This window comes from Trichechus manatus, unplaced genomic scaffold (assembly GCF_000243295.1).
Source record: "Trichechus manatus latirostris isolate Lorelei unplaced genomic scaffold, TriManLat1.0 scaffold00140, whole genome shotgun sequence".
NCBI lineage: Eukaryota > Metazoa > Chordata > Mammalia > Sirenia > Trichechidae > Trichechus > Trichechus manatus.
The window spans coordinates 2,008,289-2,028,371 of NW_004444076.1; the positions used below are offsets into that span (position 1 = coordinate 2,008,289).

At 38.1% G+C, this 20,083-nt stretch overlaps 1 protein-coding gene across 9 annotated transcripts in view; it reads right to left on the reverse strand.

Moving 5' to 3' along the window:
- Positions 1-20,083, reverse strand: part of DLG2 (discs large MAGUK scaffold protein 2) — a 2,186,317-nt gene that overhangs the window by 322,444 nt on the left and 1,843,790 nt on the right. For all 9 annotated transcript variants that reach the window (XM_004385499.2, XM_004385504.2, XM_004385503.1 and 6 more), the window contains one exon: positions 10,354-10,456. In XM_004385499.2, the coding sequence (XP_004385556.1) occupies positions 10,354-10,456 (103 nt within the window). The remainder of the gene's footprint in view (positions 1-10,353; positions 10,457-20,083) is intronic.

The following is a 20,083-nucleotide window of genomic DNA, read 5'->3' on the forward strand; positions in this document are numbered from 1 at the left end:
AAAATGTGTAGAATAAAAAAAGAACATTTAGAAATTATTTCCTTATAATAATTGTTCTTTGAAGATAAAGTTTTAATTAGAAGTCATGGTAAATTTTATAGAATGTCAGCTGGAAAGAACCTTAAAAATCATCTCTCCAACCACTGTAATTAGCAAATGAGGAAACCAATATTCAGAAATTGGTGGCTTAGTAGTGGTCAATAAAACACTGGCTGCAGAGTCAGGGACAGGAGAAGAAAAATGCCTCATTAGCCATTAATTTTGAAGATTATCTTAAACAGAAATATTCAAATAGATGTGGAGTAAAGTATGCTGGGCACCTGAATATGCAGTGAAATTAGTAGGTATTTTAAATCTGCCTTAGCTTATATTCCTCTTCTTCTTGTCTCTATGAAACATTCTTTTACAATTCTCTAACATCCTGAAGAGCCCTGGTGGTAAAGTGGTTAAGCCCCAGTTGCTAGCAAAAAGGGTGGCGGTTTGAAGCCACCAGCTGCCCTGAAGGAGAAAGATGTGGCAATCTGCTTCTATAAAGATTACAGCCTTGGAACCCTATGGAGCAGTTCAGCTCTGCCCTATAGGGTCGCTATGAGCTGACTCGTAATTGTAATTGTTTGTTTATTTTTTAAACATCCTTAAATTCCTTATCAATGGGCGAGTTACCTAATGAGGATCTGTGCACATTTTTTAATACTTACGGAGTCAAGAATAGAATTAAAAACAAAACAAACAAACAAATAGGATTAGGGTCCTTTATTTCCACATATTTGACCTGAGTATTGATAATGACAGTTACCGATCTAAGAGATCTCCTTGGTTGAAGAAATGTCTTTAGCACAGGGATTTATTTGGACTCTACCAGTATTAATGAGTGGATGCTTTATGTCACTCGATGCCAAGAGCTCCTCACCACTCCAAATAACATAAAATCACAGGATGAAACCCCTAAAGACAAATATCTCTAATTATTAGATGGAGATTGTTATGGTGATGGGAAACGAGTGGTACACTGGGAGGGGATATGACTGATAATTGCCTTTGTAAATATTTTTAACCTCTGTAATACAAATTTTAGATGCTGCACTGCCAGGATACATAATGAGGTCAAGGAAGTTTTCTAAGAGTCAGGAAAACTCTTCATTACAATATCTTGGGTCCGAACTGGGGTTTAGGAGTTTGGAGAGGGATGGAGCATCATTAATCCTTATGGTATCTGAAGAGAACCTCCCATGAATCTGCAGGCTCTATTTGCAGGAATCTTCTTTTTTGGTCATATTCTATGGTACCATACGTCCTATAGGGTCACTATGAGTTGGCATCAACTCAACGGCACACAACAACAACCACAACGTATGTCAAATGGAGGTTTTGAAGTCAGCAAAACCAACTAGGAAGACAAGGAAAAGGATATTTTGAGTGAGGATATACCTTGGGAGATTTCTATTTGCAGAAGGAGGCAGTATCTGTTAACGGAATACATATGTGTTTGAGAGGGGGTTGTGAAAAAGAAATGACTAAGTAACAAATATTCTAGAGTCATGTGAAGTTTTATTTAACTTTCCTTCCTAATATTTCCATAAAAATTAGAATATGCCAACCAGGTTAATTAAACCAGAATTGATGCCACATATTTGGAGAAATCTAATATGTGGCAATACAGTGGATTACTAAGAAGGACTAACTGATGATGGATGGATAGATGGAAGGAAGGAAGGAAGGAAAGTAGGAAGGAAGGAAGAATGGATGGATGGATGGATGAATGGATGGATGGATGGATGGATGAAGAGGGCTTCAGGAAAGAGTTAGGATGAGGAAGTTGAGAATCATAACATATTTGAAATATTTATTGAAATATCAACTATTTCTAGATTGGTGGTATTTTACATGAACAATAATTGCTTATACTTTTAAAGCTTTCATGTAGATATCATTCAATCACGATACACGAACAATAACAAACTAGAAATGAAAGTAAAATTGCATACATGAGAAAGCACTGAGGCTCCAGGAGAAAAAAAAAATTTTTTTTGCCTCCTAAATGTTCACATGATTATAGTGATCTTAAATGACTAGGTTCCTTGGACTATTTTAGCCAATCGCCATCATGGAGTACTCTAGTGGATAAAAAGAATGAAGGAACTTACTAGTTGTCCAGTTAGCTTCACCTTTAGTAGCTATGACAACTTCTAAGATATTGAACTGCTTTCCTCTCTGGATGCTGAGTGAGCTTCACTTTTCCCACTTGTAAAATGAGGAAGCTAGACAAGATGATCTTTAAGGATTCTTTCAACTCATACTTTCTATTTCTCAGTGATTCTTAGTGATTCATTAAGCTACACAGAATGCATCAGTTAGGTTGTGCATTCACTTCTTCTTATGTATTGTAAAATGCTAAGAAACAGATGCGATGTAAGCGACAAAACTTTCAAGTAATGCAATTTGTACTTCTATACCACCTGAAAGATCCCTGACGGCACAGTGGTTAGAGTGCTTGGCTGCTAACCAAAAGTCCAGTGCTTCCAACTCACGGGAGAAAGATGCGGCAGTCTGCTTCAGTACAGATCACAGCCTTGGAAACCCTATGGGGCAGTTCTACTCTGATCTATAGAGTCGCTATGAGCTGGAATCGACTCCACGGCAGTGGGTTTGGTTTGGTTTTGGATTTATAGTGCCTGAGGACAGGGATCACCCTAACTCCTTTTTTATAGGTGAGAAAATTGACCATAAAGATGAAGTGACTAACATGAGGTCACATGCTTGAGCTAAAGTTAGTACTAGAATACTGGTACTGTCTTCCCAGTTCAGAGTCTCACATATTACTTTCCATTCAAATAGCTCTTGTTAAATGTTCCCAGATGATGCTCATGCAATCTGACCAAGACCCACATCTGGACTTTACAAATCTTGCCTCGGCATTTAAGATGCAGTTATTTGCACTGAGAAAATAATTCAGCATGCTACAGCTGCTCATTCATATGCATAAATCTATGTAGATAATGATTTAGAGAAAGAATATATCTTGCATTGTAAGTAAGCTTCTTGGATGGTGTACGTACTGTCACATTTATGAGAACCTTCAGATACAGAAGATGTCTGTATTCTCTAGGGTATGAATTATATATTCATTTCAAACTTCCTTCATATCTTTGACCCCACAGTGAAAGACACTATGTGTCTAACTGTGGTGTAAGCTCTGTGATGGCGGTTACCACGAATCAGATCAAATTTCTCTTCTTGCTGAAAAAAGTAAGTACTTTTCTTTCTGAATTGGTCTCATACTTTAAAAGGAGAGAAAAAAGATTATTTACATGAGTTGCCACTTTAAAATATAGTAAGGTATTCAAAGAAATGTCTAGTGATACCTTAATGACTTTCTCTTGGATCACAGGGGCATTTGTCAGGATTGGATTCCATTATACCTCATCCCACCTCACTGTTTCTTTGCTCACTTGCAAGACCAAAACCAAACCCATTGCCACTGAGTCGATTCCGACTCATAGTGACCCTATAGAACAGAGTAGAACTACCCCATAGGGTTTCCAAGGAGTGCCTAGTGGATTTGAACCGCCGACCTTTTGGTTAGCAGCCATAGCTCTTAACCACTACACCACCAGAGTTTCCTCACATGTAAAGGAGGCCATGATTAAAGGGAATGAAGCCTACAAAGGTTCATTGTTTCACTAGCTGAGGAGTTTTAGCAAGATTTATGAACTTTCTTGGCAATCTGTATTTACAGGCAAGGGATAAATAATATAGAGTTGAATGACATGTGAACTTCTTAGTTCTCCTGCAGCCTGACCCATCCCTAGTAAAACCACTGAGACATGACAGAGGCATGCAGACAGGGGGATGTATGCTAGAAACCAAACTTGGCCATGCACTCCATGTGACTTTGCCCAGTGTTCCAGGCACAGGGAGTCCAAGCCTGTAAGCGCAAATGACAATTTCTGAAGGGTCCCCAAGTGCACAGACTTTAAAGTGCATACGTAGCACTTGGGGATCTTGTTGAAGTTGAGATTCTAACTTAGTAGGCCTAGGTCGGGGCCTGAGATTCTGCATTTCTAACAAGCTCCCAGTTAATATTTATGCTGCTTGTCCACAGACAAACCACATTTTGTAGAGCAAGGCTCTAGAATAATTTAGACTAACCACCTCTTTCCCCAGTTATCTGCTTGGTGTACTCCCTCACTTCATTCGGGTCTCTGCTCAAATAGCCCCTTATTAGTAAGGCCTTCACTGTCCACAGTGTATTATTAAATAGTACTGTCTGTCATTTTCACTTTTGCTCAACTTCTTATTTCTTCATACTGCCTATCAGCACCTGACAGATTTTATATTTATTTATTGTTTTTCTTCTCCCATTAGAATGTAAGCTCCGCAAGAGAGGGACTTTTTGGTTGGACACTTTATCACCTCCCTAGAACACTGGCTGAGACATATAAGAGTTCAGCAAAAATTATCTCTTGACTGAATGAATGTATAAGTGAATAAATAAACCACCTGGTCACTCTGCCACCAAGTTCATAAACCAGACCACACTTCTAAGTATCAGGCAATAATGGACTCTGACCCTTGGGTCTTTCTTTTAGGAACTCAAGTGTCCTTCAACAGCAAGAAACAGGTTCACCATATTAAAGAATGAAGGATGGAGGAAATAAGGCTGTTCTCCACCGTCTACTCAACTCCCTGCTCAATGATGAGGGTCATACCATCAACTCCCTCTTTGCTACATGCTGAAGCCCTTGCAATGTCCTAACAATGCCTGGAGTGGTCATATTAAAGACATAAGGTCAACATGGCAATTAATTGTCTCTATTTTGTGCTTTATTTAATAATTTTTATTGTCTACCTGCTTCACCTAGTGAATGTCTGGCGGTTTATTATTTTGACCGCAGTCAGTTATCTCACGCTAAATACAGGCATTATTGTAATAATGACGGGTAACAAATACTGTAAAGATTTGCCCAGATATGAATCAGGGAAATGCTCTGTTAGGGCCCTTTTAAACAAATGTATAATTAGGTTGTAATCAATGTCTTTTTCATTCTTTATTGGTGTTAAAATTGAGTTCCACACTTTTAAAAAAAGTTAGAGCCTTAATAATCTTTTCTTTGTGCTGGTATTACAGAGCAACAGCTGTATGTTTTCTGCAATGCAGGAGAAAGGGAGTTTATCTATTAGTGCCCACTAAAGGTTTTGTAACACAAAGAGGGATCATCTTAAAACTACATCAACACCAAATGGACTCATCTACCATCTCTGTATCTAATATTAAAACCTCAAGCCATTCATTCAATCTTCATTCAGCAAATATTGATTAAGCACCACTATTAATATTTGTCAATAAACTGAACGTGTTATGTTGAACTTCTAAAACAAAGGGAGACCTAGTCAATAATCTGGGAATAAACTATATTCAAATTCATACTTAGTGAGATAGCTCAGAGATCAAATACATAAGAGAAGCGCCCTCCCTCTTAGGGGCTCACTCAGTGAAGAAATGTGCAGACCATGATAAGTGACACCAAAGATCTGAATTCAGGTCTCAGGAGCTCAGAGAAAGAATCAGTCAACACTGCCTGAGCAGATTAAAGATGGCTTCATAGTGGTGAGTAGAAATCCTACAGGTGGAGAGGGAGAAAGGGAACTCCAGGTAGAAGAACCCATATGAACAAAGTTACAAAAACATGACAGTTCAGGACCCCCCTGTAAATGTGCAGCAGGGGGAGAGTGAAAAGAAATGATGATGGTGGGTGGTGGTGCTGCGGGTGGGGAGGGGGTGTGGAGTTTGGCTAAGACCATATTGTGAAGGGCAAGGGGTTTGTGGACAGGCATCCTGGAGTTGTATCTTTCAGAAAGATAATTCTGAAAGCAACGATGAAGATAGCTGGGAAGGGCAAAGAAAGAGGTATATGTATGTATGTGTGTGTGGGAGTGGGTGAGTTATGTTTCCTTGTGTGAGTGGTGTTGATGTAATGTCTCTCTCTCTATATATAGGTAATATATACCTTTAATTCCCTAGGAATTAAAGTTTTTATAAAGTTTAGGTTTTAATTTTTAAAAATTAAGATTTTTATAAGAATTGATTTCCCATAGTGCTCAAACGGAATTCTTTCTGAAGTATCAGATTGTTGCTGCTAGTTGCCGTCAAGTTGCTTCTGACTCATGGTGACCCCATGTGTGCAGAGTAGAACTGCTCCATAGGGTTTTCAAGGCTGTGACCTTTCAGAAGCAGATCGCCAGGACTTACTTCTGAAGTGTCTCTAGATGGGTCTGAACCACCAATCTTTTGGTTAGTAGTCCAGCGTATAACCATTTGTGCCACCCAGGGAATGCCTGCATACCCTTAAAAAAAAAAAAAAAAAAGGAAACAAAATAGCGTCATTGTTTTCTTATTATTAATGTAATACATGTTCAAAGGAAGCAGGGGATACAAATTAGATTTAAAAAGATAGTAAAATTAATCACAGTTATACCAGCAGAGAGAAACATTGTTTGTATATGACTCTTCAATTTGGCTTCAATTTTACAATCTAGAATAGACACTGAACAAGACTGATGTTTGATAAAGTAACTCAGACAAGTGGAGCCAAGCTCATTGTGAGCAGAAGTGAGTATAAGAACTTTGGCCTACTTTGCAGAGTGAAGCTTGCCAAGGAGGACGTTTTATTGTTACATTGTGATAATTATAAATTAATTGGCAATTAATTACCTCCATTTTGTGCTTTATTTAATAATTTTTACAATTATTGATAGTTATTTCAAAACATATGAAAAACACAGTTGGAAATGACTTCATATTTTGGAACACATACTTCTTTAGCATTTCCTCTGTCTTTGATGCAAAAATAAAAAGGAAAGTGGATAAGTGTAAGCAATAAAAATGAAGAACCCCTTCAGCTTTCAATTCTCTTCAAGTGGAAACTCAAGTATTGAGAAATGGTAAGCTTTTATTCATTCTGTCAGCAAATATTTAAGGAATATCAATTATGTGTGGCACAGTGGAGATAGATCTATCAGTGAACAAAATATAGATATGGTCTTTGTGTGCACAGAGCTCACAATGTTATAGTTTAGTAAGATATTTTTTCTCCCTTCTCTTCAGAGTAGAAATTCCACCCATTTTTAAGGTGTGGCTCCATTCCCACATTTCTGTGAAGTCCTCTTGCACTTTTCTGGCACATGCAGGTCTATCCCTTCTCTGGCATTCCATAATTCCTAGAGACAGTGCCTGTTGTGGATCAAACTGTGTCCCCACAAAATATTTGTTGTAGATCCTAACCTCTATGCCTGTGGTTATAATCCCATTTGGGAATGGGTTGTCTTTGTTATGTTAATGAGTCAGGAATAGCATAGTGTGCATTTTGAGCCAATCTCTTTTGAGATATAAAAGAGATTAAAACAAGCCAGCAAGCCGAGATGGGGGAAGGGAGATGCCAAGCCACAAGAAGATTGTGCAGGAGAAGCAGGTCAGAAGAGACAAGGACCTTCCTCCGGAGCCAACAGAGAGAGAAAGCCTTCCCCTAGAGCTGGCACCCTAAATTCTGACTTTTAGCAACCTAAACTGTGAGAAAATGAATTTCTGTTTGTTGAAGCCACCCATTTATGTTATTTGTGTTACAGCACTGCTAGATAATTAAGAAAGTGCCATTATCATACAGTTGGGCCATATGCCATCAGGAACTGACATAAATATATAAAAGTCTTTTCTCCTTAATAAGATAAAAAATTCCTTGAAGACAAAGACCATGCTATATTATTTTTTTTAGGGGGGGGCAAGAATTTCCTGAATATCAAGTAATACTGAGCAAGGCATCTAGAAAATTCCCAATAAAAGCATTTGAATGTGACTGAAAAAACATATTCACTGGAAGTCTCGTTCTTCTTGACTGTATTAAAAGAGATGTAAATAAAATCTTGTCTTAGCATGGTCTTAAGGGTTGGACACGTCACAATACTGGTGCAAATGAAGAGGACCTGGTGACAATTTCCTAATGAAATCTCATGGAACACTCTTCTTTTTACTTGTTATTTTAAAGGCAAATTGTTCATTATTTCCCAAAGATGTTGTACATTTTAAATGTCCCTACATGACTAAAACAACTATCTAATCACTTTTCCATTCCAAATAACGATTAAATTAAGGCTTGGTTACACATGAAATTTGCAAAGGGGGAAGAAAAGATTGCTTGATGTTGTCATTATCACATTTCCAACTGACTGAAAGTTGTGACAAATTAGAATACAGGTAGACTATTAAAACAGGGAAATCATTCTGTAACTCCAGTCTGTACTTTGGCATTTTGAAGGAAGCTCGTGGTGGTTGTTATTCGCAGGTTTCTTTGGAAGCACTTTAAAAATCAATTTATATGATTTATAAGACATTCTTTGAACATGCATCTTGATAAAGTACAGCATAGTATCCAAATTAAGTACAGTATATTGCTTAAAGGAAAACAAGCTATAAGGAAGGGTCAGAAGAAAGATGAAGATTTATACTGATAGAACTAGACCATTTTTGTCCTTTTTTATAAACCTTTAAGGCTTGAAATCATTCTGTTCAAGGTTATTTGAATAACTATCTTCACTATCACGAGTTTCTAATTCTGTAACTATGGGCCTAACCATCTTATCACCTATAGAATTGTTTGAGATGACATTTTTCTATAACAGGTAAACAGCCAGTGACATTTACGACATTTATGCCATGCTTCAGGTGATGGTGAAAGACATGGAGTTTGAGACTGAAAGAAAACAGCTATCAAGTAAAACAGGAAGAATTCCATGAAAAAGTTATTATTCCTATATGGAGTAGAGTTTGTTAATCAAATCATGCTAACTCAGATGTTTTCATTTTCTGCTTTATGATAGATAATTTTGGAGTCACTTACCCTATTACTAGACATGTCTACTAGTGTTTAAGATGTAGAAAGTCTTCCTAAAACTGTCTGGGAATAGCATGTTCCTTTGGTGTTATCATCATCCATTTTTTGATAATCATGAGTCCCCTCCTTCCCACCTCTGTAGCCAGTATTTGGGCTAGGTCAACTGGAGAAAATATTTTTTTTCTTTAAATTTTGCATAACTTAATTGCAAATTCTAATTCTAAAGCCAGGCACAAATGGAAGAAACTTACCAAACGCACAGGACAGAATGTGTTTTATGTATTCTTGCACAAAACGTAAAACTGGTAAGCATTAATGGCAAAATCTAAGATGTCACAGGCAAGACACAAACCTTAGTCTTCCAAACAGCTATAGTGATTGACTTTAAGAATCATTCAAAAACGTCAACCAAAAATCAAACCCATTGTCGCTGAGTCGATTCTGACTCATAGCAACCCTATAGGACAGAGTAGAACTGCCCCATAGGGTTTCCAAGGAGTGCCTGGTGGATTTGACCTGCCGACATTTTGGTTAGCAGCCATAGCTCTTAACCACTGTGCCACAAAGGAGCCCTTTATACCCATATGCACAGAGGCTCTTCCTTGATGGCATCTTGTGCCCTCATCTTCAGCTGTTTAATTCTCTTCTCTGCTAGCCACGTGGACCAAAAGAAATTAACTACATTTCTTGAAGACAGAAGCTATGCTCCTCTTTTTCTTTTGTACAAGATCTAGCCCACAGTGGTGTGCTTAAATACGTTTCATTAACCAAGGCTCAATCTCTATACAGCTTTGCTAAGAAATCAATCACAGATAAGTTTCATTTCACTTGTCTCATTGAGCCTCATTTGATTACAGAAACAGATGCTTAAACAAACCAAAGAACAAGGTATGGCTAATTCAATTTATGACATCTCACCAAGTCTCAGGATTTACAGTGATATAGTCCAAACATGGGTAGTGTCCAAACATGGGTAGTATAGCAGAAAATGGGGGGGGGGGGAGACACAACAAGGACATACAAAAGCCACGTTAGTGTTACTGAGAATGTTAATGCCACAAGGAGAGAATATGGTCTATGGATCATGGTCTATTTCTGTAAATGAAGTATCTCCCCCTTGCTTCCTAAATCTTAATGAATTGTTTTTGTAGTATCTATTTCTGACCAAAAGTGTATACCAAATAAGACTATAAATGAAATAAAGCTGATGCTGATGGCTATTTATTTGAATTCACATATGAAACAGGACTTTCCAACTGTCTGATGTTTTCCTGAAAGATTATGGGTAACAAAGTTTCATGTTCCTTGGACAAGAATTATCAATTTTTCACCATAGGTGGCTTGTGTAATTATTTTTTAAAAACAACATTACTGGTGGTAACTCCAGTTATCATAGGTAATCAGAAATGTGGGTGCACATTCATGCAGAAACAATATCAGAGCATTGTAAGTGTGGGTTCCTACTGACCTTCAGGTTGGTATTGTGCTATAATGGTCACCGTCTGCCCAGCTCCCTTTAGTGCAGCAGCTGCCTGCTCATGGGATGCTCCACGGAGGTCAATGCCGTTCACCTGAAAAAGAAGAAGCCAGAGAATTTTGGTATTTCATAGGGCATATCATTCTGATGATCAGAAGACAAAAGCTTCCCGAAGTTGAGAGTATATCATGTGCCTCAAACTTCCTCATGCCCAAGCTTCACGCTTCTGGTAAATTTTAGTTAGCAGAGGCATGAGAGTTCATCTGCTGGAGTTTGTACATGGTCTGACCAGGTAAAAAACTTTTGTCTAGCCATGTCAAACAAGATTTCAGTGTGTGAGCTGAATCTGCCTCTGTGGGTTTCCTAGATATCTGATGTAGATAGGAACCTTCAAAATTCGAGGGAAAACAGAACAATAAAGAGAGACGCATATAATGTACATGGACAAGTACATGTTGACAGATGAATATATTCAGATGAGGTTCTTGGGAGATTATATGGAATGGGACTGGCTGCCTGCCAAATCCCTCTCTTTGGTCAATTGTCTGTTCCTGTCATCCTGAGCTTGGTTAGACAGCCCTGAGCTTTGTTCCAAAATAAACTTGATGGCCACCTTTCTCATGCACAATTCCAGAATGAATTCCGACAAAACGAAGTAAAGAATGCCTGGAATTTATGTTGATGTTGCTAGCTCCCATTTTGGGGCTTATGTTAAAAAGAAAAACAGAGCATCTGAAAAACAAATACAAAACGTTGTCGGAAAAAAAAAATCATTCTTAAATCAAATGAGAAGCGAAAGCTAAATCTTTCTTCAATCAATTCAGTCTAAGTCAATACAATATAACTATTGAGTGCTCCTCAATGGCAAGGTTCTGTGACTGTCCCAGGAGATGGACGATGGATGGGGACAGAGGTGAAAAGGCAAATCCCCAAGAAGATTTTCTGCTTAAACTGAACACACAGCAAGTCTAGTTTTCTAACCTACACAGGGCTAAGTTTTTGAAGACGGTATCAGATTTCTGCTTCCTTGGCTATGGGCGACAGTCCATGAAAGAATGCTAAGACTCATTAGTTTATCTATATGTTAAAATGTATAATCATATCCTGTTGCCTTTCTTCAATCCTGCTTGACAATGGTTTTTTGTGGGGGTGGGGGGGCGAAAAGTTATTACTTTTAACTGTTTCCTTGTCACGCATGGAACATGCATAACCTTCAATTCCACATTCTGGTCCTGTCATATCACCTCTCTGAGCCTCACTTTTCTCCCGTATCAGAGGAATGGGGCTGTTAGGTTATTTGAGACTAAAACTTTCTTAAACTATAATATTCTAGATTTTCATCTTAGTTAGTAAAAATTATTTCAGAGACTGTCTGCCTAGGGATGAGTCAGAAGTATGACTCAGAGAACTGGGAGAGACAGGAAAGATAATTTGATCCAGGCCCCTGCCTACAGGAAGCTGAATGGGCAAACTTTATGAGCCAATGATCCTTTATCTTGTCAACCAATTAGGATTAAATTTTTATTAAAAGATGAAGTATGATTATAGTAAGTAAATAAATTGTAACATTTCAGAAAGGTATAAAGGGAAAAGTAAAGTCCCCCCACATTTCCTACTCTCAGAGATAACCAGTGTTAGCAATTTCTTGTGTATACTTTTCAGAAATTCTAGATGCACATACAAGCACATAACTTTATGCCTATTTCTGCTTCTATTTCTTTCTCTATATATTTTAATGTTATCTCCTTTTTATCAGAATGAACAGAGTTACAACACATATACAAATCTATAACTTTTTTGTTTTGTTTTTCACTTAACAATAGATCTTGATCATCTTCCATATTAGTTCATATCATTCTACCTGATCCCTTTTTAAAGGGAGCCTTGTGTTCCATGGTATGGATGTACCAACATTTTCAACCAGGCCTTTATTATAAGGCTTAAGGTTGTTTCCAGCTTCTTGCTATTACAAAGAGTACTATAATGAATATCTTTGTGCATGAATCTTTGTGTACTTATGAAAGTGTTTTTGATGGATAAATTCCCTAGAAGTGGACTTCCTAGACCAAACGGTATATGTATAATTTGTTTCTTTTAATTTACAATTGCACATTTTAAAAATGATTGCTTATTCAGTAAACAAACAGAAATTAATAGAGAAGAAAACAAAAACAAGCCATAATCTCATTGACCAAATAACACATTGATAAAATAAAATTAATATATGTACATATGTGTATACATGAAAACTAAAGCAGTACAGAAAGGTATAAAAATAAAAGCCTCTTCCTACTTCCTATCATTCTTCCCAAAGGAATCCATATTGAAGACTCCTTGTATAACTACTATTTATTTTTGTTATGAATATAAACAGGCTTGCAACATATACTTTCAATTTTTTTCACAAATAGGATCATATTCTACACATTGTTTTATAACTTGATTTTTCCCACTGACTAATATATCTTAAGAGAGAATTTCCCATTCACATATTCTTACACATTGATCTCATTCTTTTAATAGCTTTGGCGTGTTCTATTATTTGATGTAAAACTATTTTACCTGCATGATCAATTGCTTCAGTGTTTTATTATTATAAATAATGCTGTCAGGAATATCTACAGGGTAAACTTCTAATAGTAAGTTGTTGGGTAAAGCGTATGTGTGTTAATTGTTGGTAGCCACTGCCAAATTGCCTCCAAAAATGTAGCTTAACTTATATTCCCACAAATAATATATGATTGTCTATTTCCTCACACTCTTCAATTATGAGTGAAGTTAAGCATTTTTTTATATGCTCATTGGTTATTTACGTTTAATTTTACATAAAACGCCTGTTCATTAATTTTATCTAGTTTTTGTTTAGCTAGCTTGTTCCTTTGAAAATTCTTCTGTAAGATTTCTCTGCAGATTAAGAATATGCGCGTCCCCTTTCAGAAAACTATTGTAAATATTCTTCCTAGTTTTTTGTCTTTTAACTTTTAAAAAAACTTTTCCCTTCTGTGTTATTTCTTGTCATATGAAATTTAAAATTTTTTCTGTAGTCAGTTATAATTGTTTTCCCCTTTTTGGCTTTTGAGTTTTGTATTATATCTTCCTCTCACTAATATATTTAACAAATTAACCATATATTTTCCTCTAGTACAACCATAGTTTAATTTTTAATCATTTAATCTTTGGTTCACTGGAATATACTTTGGTGCGTGAGACTCTAGCTCCCCCCGCCCCCGCCCAAATGAACAATCACAGATTCCCGGACATTTCTGCATAGCATCAAATTTCAACACCTTTCCTCATTCTGGTTATTCTCAGAACTTTTCTCAGTTAATGCACTAAGAGAGTATGGAAAAGTAGGAAAGAACAAAAGATTTAGAGTCAGACAGACCTGAGTTCATATTTTGAGTCTACCAGATAAACATAGGTAACTGGGGAAAGTTGCTTAGCTTTTTTCAAATCTCATTTTCCTCACCCACAAATGGTATAATAATATCTACCTAGCATGTTGAATGAAATTTAATCTGAATTAAAGGAGACAACATCTATAAAAGCCCTAACAAAGTGCTTAGTACAAACAAACTCTCAGCAAATAGCACCTATTATTAGTATTTCTTCAGAGAGCTGTGGTTGTAAGTGAAAAAATAAAATCTAATGGAAATTAATATAGAGTGTAATATATGGTTACTTCATGATCTGTTGTTGTTGTTTGAAATACAGAATTTCAGCACTGAAAGAGCCTTAGAAACCTGTTCATCCAGCACTTACACATTGGAGATGATCCCCCAGGGGAAAGGACTCACCCAAAGCCATACAGGAGTTAGCACAGGGTCAGGGCCAGCCCAAGGCTCCTAGTTCAGCTTACTTAGGGTTCTTTCCACTGCATCAGCTGTGCCCTGCCATGCATGTTTGTTTGCTTTCCACTAGGCCAGTAACAATAAAATCGTGTTCATCTTAGGCTTACTTCTACATGGATCTCTGCATTTGTAGAGAATTTTGCTGCGGCTTTTATCCTGACCACCACCACACTGCTCTTGTCCCTGTTGATTTTCTTCCTAGTTTTAGCAAACATGCTCTCCTCAAGTCTTTCAAATTTGTCAAGGTCATTTTGATTCTTATTTCTATCCTTGAGGTTTGAATTTTTATCGGCAAACTTTGCTCAAATAACATTTTCAGAGACATTCAGTTTACAGCATTGGTATGACATTTAAAAATACCAAATGTGACACAGCCTCATATATTTATTATTTCTGTTTTTCTGCTTCAGTTTGAGTTTTCTTGAAGCATAGAGACTGGGAGATTGGATGTCATCAATTATTGCTGAGATTGATAATAATAATCATTGCTAATATTCATTGAGCATCAGACATGTATTAGGAGCTTTATGTATATTACCTCATTTAATCCTCAGGTGGCTCAAATTATTTTTCCCATTTTACAGATAAAAGAAACTGAGCTCAGAGAGAGTCACTAACTGACTCAAGGTTACACAGTCCAGAAGAGGTTAAAGATTTAAAACTGTATAATTGAAAATTCTGAGCTCATAATCACCAGTTTCTACTGTCCTTCCTTTAATATCTTATCCAGTTTTAAGGGTCTATGCTGACATGATTGCAGTTCTGAAACTTGTCTTTCAGGAACATAACTCAAGCTCCGTCCGGCTGACAGCACATAATTGGGTGTGGCACACTGGTCTGCTCTGTCATGACCTGAAGCAACCTAGTCTACACCTTATGGTCCAGCTCATGAGGATCAGATCATGTAGGGATGAAGTAAAAGGCTTTGTTCAGGTTAGAAAATTTTCATCTATTGCTTCCTCCTTTACGTACATAGCTGTCAGCGGACCATAAAAGAAAATTCAATTCTAACTGGTATGATCTCCTCCTCACAACCATGTTGGTGATGAATAAAAATTTCAGCACTTCTTGTTGACCTCAAAAGAGCCCTACTAGTTAAGCATTTGGCAGCTAACCCCATCAGCTACTCTGTGGGAGAAAGGACCTGGCAATCTGCTCCCGTAAAGATTACAGCCTAGGAAATCCTATGGGGCAGTTCTACTCTGTCATATAGGGTCACTTGCTTTGAGTCAGAATCGACTTGATGACACATAACAAGCTGCTGTAGGTTTTTTACAGATGCTAACGTGAAGATGAATGGGGCACCATGTCCAGGGTCAACTTTTTTTGTTTTTAAAAGATAAGCATTATGTTTGTTATTTCAGCCTCTAGCGTTCCTGGTCTGGGAGTCCAGGAATTCCCTGAAGAAATTACACCCTGTTCTCTAGAAATATTTGTCTATTTTTAGTATTATGGGATGTATGACAACAGAATCAGAGAACTTCAGAAATGAGGAGGACCTTTGTGATCATCTTAAACATCCAACTTACACATACAGAGTGATTTAACCACATTATTCTTACACCCTTCTACCACACTTAGTTATCTAGGGATGCAATAACAGAAGTACCACAAGTGCATGACTTTAACAAAGAGAAATTTATTCTCTCACAGTCTAGGAGGCTAGAAGTCCAGATTCAGGGTGCCAGCTCCAGGGGAAGTCTTTCTCTCTCTGTTGGCTCTGCAGGAAGGTCCCTGTCATCAATCTTGCCCAGCTGAGGAGCTTCTCAGCACAGGGGCCCTGGGTCCAAAGGATGTGCTATTCTCCTGGCTCTTGTTTCTTGGTGGTATGAGGTCCCCATGTCTCTCTGCTTGCTCCTCTCTTTTATATCTCAAAAGAGATTTACTCAAGATACAATCTAATCTTGTAGATTGAGTCCTGTCTCATTAACATAACTACCTCTAATCACACAATACCGGGAATCGTGGCCAAGCCAAGTTGACACATGTTTTTGGGGGACACAATTCAATCCATAATACCCATCATTGTGACTTTTTAATTTTTCTGATTCAGCCATTTCTGCATCCTTTCACATGCTGTTTCTTCTCTCTAGAACATGGTTTCTCAGCCCTCCCTCACCTGGAAAACCTCTCTTAGTCCTTAAAGACTCAGTGTGAACTGACTTGTAGAATGTGCTTCCTTTTGAGCTCCTTAAGGTAGGAGTGTCGTACCTCATCTTATTAGAACTTGTGTCTGTGGCATCGTGCCTAACATATAGTAGGTGCATAATAACTGAAGAGGTGAGTAAATGAGCAAGTGAATGAATAAATAAAATATTCTCACTACATTTCCCAGGCAAATTATCATCTAACCTCTATGTGACATTGACTTCACACTGATGAAGAACTCACTATTTTTCAGGGACCTCCATTCCATTTGAGGTCAGTGCTAGTGATTTAAAAAGAGTTCTTTCTGTTGAATCCAAATCATCTTCCTCTACTTTCTACTTGTTAGTTCTGGCTCTGCCCTCTGAGGACTCACAGAAAAATATCATTCCTTCTTCTACATGATTCCCTTTCTAATATCTGGAGATAGTCTTTTCTCTTCTAGGATAATGACCCACTCCCTTTCCCATTCTTCCATACTATATTCCCCAAATGACCATTTGCCTCTGCTTGCATACCTGTCCAGTGACAGGGAACTCTTTACTTTCTTAGGTTGTTCATTCCGTTTTTGGATGGCTCTTATGGGTGTTATTCCTAGGATCTTGATATTATTTAATATCTCCTCAAAGACTCAGTTCTGTGGGATCAAGTATGACTACATGGCTACTCATTGTGTGGCTACTGTCCTTTAATGTGTGCCTAGTGCAGTGCCCTGGTGGTGTAGTGGTTAAGTGCTACGGCTGTTAACCAAAAGGTCAGCAGTTTGAATCCACCAGCTGCTGCTTGGAAACCCTATAGGGCAGTTCTGCTCTGTCCTATAGGGTTGCTATGAGTTGGCATCAACTTGATGGCAACAGGTTTTGGTTTTTTAGTGTAGCGTCTAGAGCTAACACAACGCTTATATAAATTCAATTTCTTTAAAATATCTAGTTTAGTCATTTCCCTCTCCAATTTAAGGGAAGGAGTGAACTAAAGTGACACATAGCTGTTGTCAAGCAATGTATCGTTCAGTGGCGGATAATAACAGGTAAAAACACAATTGGAGCACCAGGTGGTCAGTGCTATGACAAGATGAGGTCGGAATGCTATGGAAACACAGAAGAGGGGCCTCTTCAAGGCATGAGCAGGAGAGAAAAGGTGTTCTGGGGAAATGACATCAAAGACAAGATCTGCATGAGTTAGTCAGATAAGGATGGCTGAGGGTACCCATACAGGGAGGGGGAGGGAGAATTCTCAGCAAAGGGAGAAGTATATAAGAAGATCTGGAGGTAAGAGAGGGCTTGGAACATCTGAATGAAGAAAAGAAAGCGCTTTGCTGTGGCAGAAGAGTAGGGAGGAAGGTGAGTGGAGACGAGATGTGAGATCAGTTGATGAGATGAAGGTGGTAAGGGTGACAATGGTGATGATGATGATGGCTGACATGTATATAGCACTAACTGTGTGCCAGGCACTGTGCTAAGCGTTATATATATATATCTCTATCAATTATCTTAACCTTCATAACAGCTTTGTGAAGTAAGAACATACAACAATCCCCATTTTACAGAGGTGAAAACTGGGGCACAGACAGATTAAGTAATTTGTCCAAGGTTATACATCTAATATGTGACAAAACCAGGAATTAAACTGAGGCAGTCTGGCTTAAGAGTCCAATTCTGTATTCTTAACTACCATGTATTACTGCCTCTCAAGGGTCTGGCAGTACAAGGCATAAGAAGTGATGTTAGTGAATTTGGAATTTATCTTAACTGCAATGGAGAGCCACTGAAGAATTTTAAGCTGTGGGATATTATTTTACCATCATTCCTATACCCCAGGAGCGCCTACAGCTAGAGAAAATGCAGGGGATACGCTGGAAGCATTTGTTTACTGCCAGCCCTGTAACTAGCTTTCTGGCTTGGAGTGATCCCTGGGGAGATGCTTCTCAAAAGGCAACATCACCGACCCTTGGGGCTACCGAGGTTTCCTATTCCAGTTCATGCCATCTGCTTACTCTGAAAAGTGTCATGGGAAGAGAAGTGTCATGGAAGAACATTGGGTGTAGACTTGGGAAGGCCAGGACTGGAATCCTGGTTCCATCTTTTACCAGCTCTTTACCTTGGGAAAGTTATTTAACCTCTTTGAGCTTCAGTTTACTCATATGTTCGTAAGATGATAATCCTTACTTTGCACAGTTGTTGTCAGGGTCATTAGCAGTAATGCAAATAAAATACTTAACATAATACTTGGCACACAGTAGATACTCGATAAATGACTTATATTTGTGATATAGCCTGTCTATTATCTATGAAACAGAGCTTTAAAGTGGCTTTTTGTCAGCAATAATAAACAAAAAAATAGATTTGGTACAATTGTTTAGAATAAGAGTAGCTAAGAACTAAAAATTTAACTGAATTATTAATTGTAAAAAAAATACAAAGAGGTGAACCAGTGGGAGATGGCTAGATAATTGGCACAAGACTTCAATTAAAATCAGTCAGGTACAGAACACAGGGGACTGTATCAAGCAAATTATTTCACAGTTAGGGGTCTAGGTGGGATGTGGCAGTGGGCAGTAGGGAAGAAATTGGGACAGAACCCAAAGTTATTTTTACTTTACTTACAGAAACTAGGGGTAGTGAGGTGTATTGTCAGAGTATTAAATAAATGTAGAGAAGGCACTCACCCTTTCTCAAGAGGAAAAAAAAATTTTTTTTTTTTCCTGAAGTGATGTGATGCGGTGAGGTAGAAAGTTGGGTTCTGCTGCTGACAGTGCCACTAACTTGGGCCAGCCAGCCAATGAGAAGCTCTGGGCTGGAGAGCCTTCTGGAAAATGAAGGGGCTGGGCCCCACCATCTCTAGGGTATCCTATGGTTATAAATTCCATCATTTAAATAGCTTAAAAGTAACATCTGAAAAGTGTTTTACGGTTAGTAAATTGTTTTCCCACCTCACATTTCTTATCAAGCAAGGTGAGACATAAACAAACAAATATAATAAAAACATTCACATGTATTAAGTGATCCTTATCACATAATTGTGAGGGAAGCAGGGAAACTATAAATATCCCGTTTGATCTGTAAGGAAATTGCATGAAGAACAGAAATTGAGGTGACTTTATCAAGGCCAGACAGAAGGAGAGGAGCCAGGGTGGAAGTTAGGTCTGCTGATGCCTAGACTAGTGCTTCTTACACCTCAGAGGGATGAGTCAGACACTGTCCTTTATCACCCTGGGGGAGTCAGCCACGTAAAATCTAAAGTAACAGGGCAGAATATAATAACTGTTAAGTGCAGGTACTGACAGGGAAGGAGAAGAGATTCTAACTGAAGGACTCTGGAACTGTTGGAGGATATAAGACTTGGCCTGAGCCTTCTTTGAAGGTTAGATCCAATTTTGCTAAGTGGATGTCACATGTTTGTGTGTGTGTGTGGGGAGGCGGGTATTGAGGATGAAAGGGAAAGGAGAGGAATATTCCAAGATGAGGCAGCAGCCAGAATAAATGGCACAGCCATGTAGAAATGGAGGGACTATTCCAGGAATTGTGAGTAGTCTTGTGTGGCTGGCATACAGCATGGAAAGGGAGAAAAAAAGTGAAAAGAAGAAAAAATGGTGCCAGTAGAAGTGGACCTTGAATTAAGAAATGTCATCAATGAGTGGCCATGAGAGGGTTTTGTAGAGACGTTTAAAACAATTTTACTTGTGCTTTTGGGAGGAGAACCCTGCTAAAAGTGGAAAGTTGGGGTAG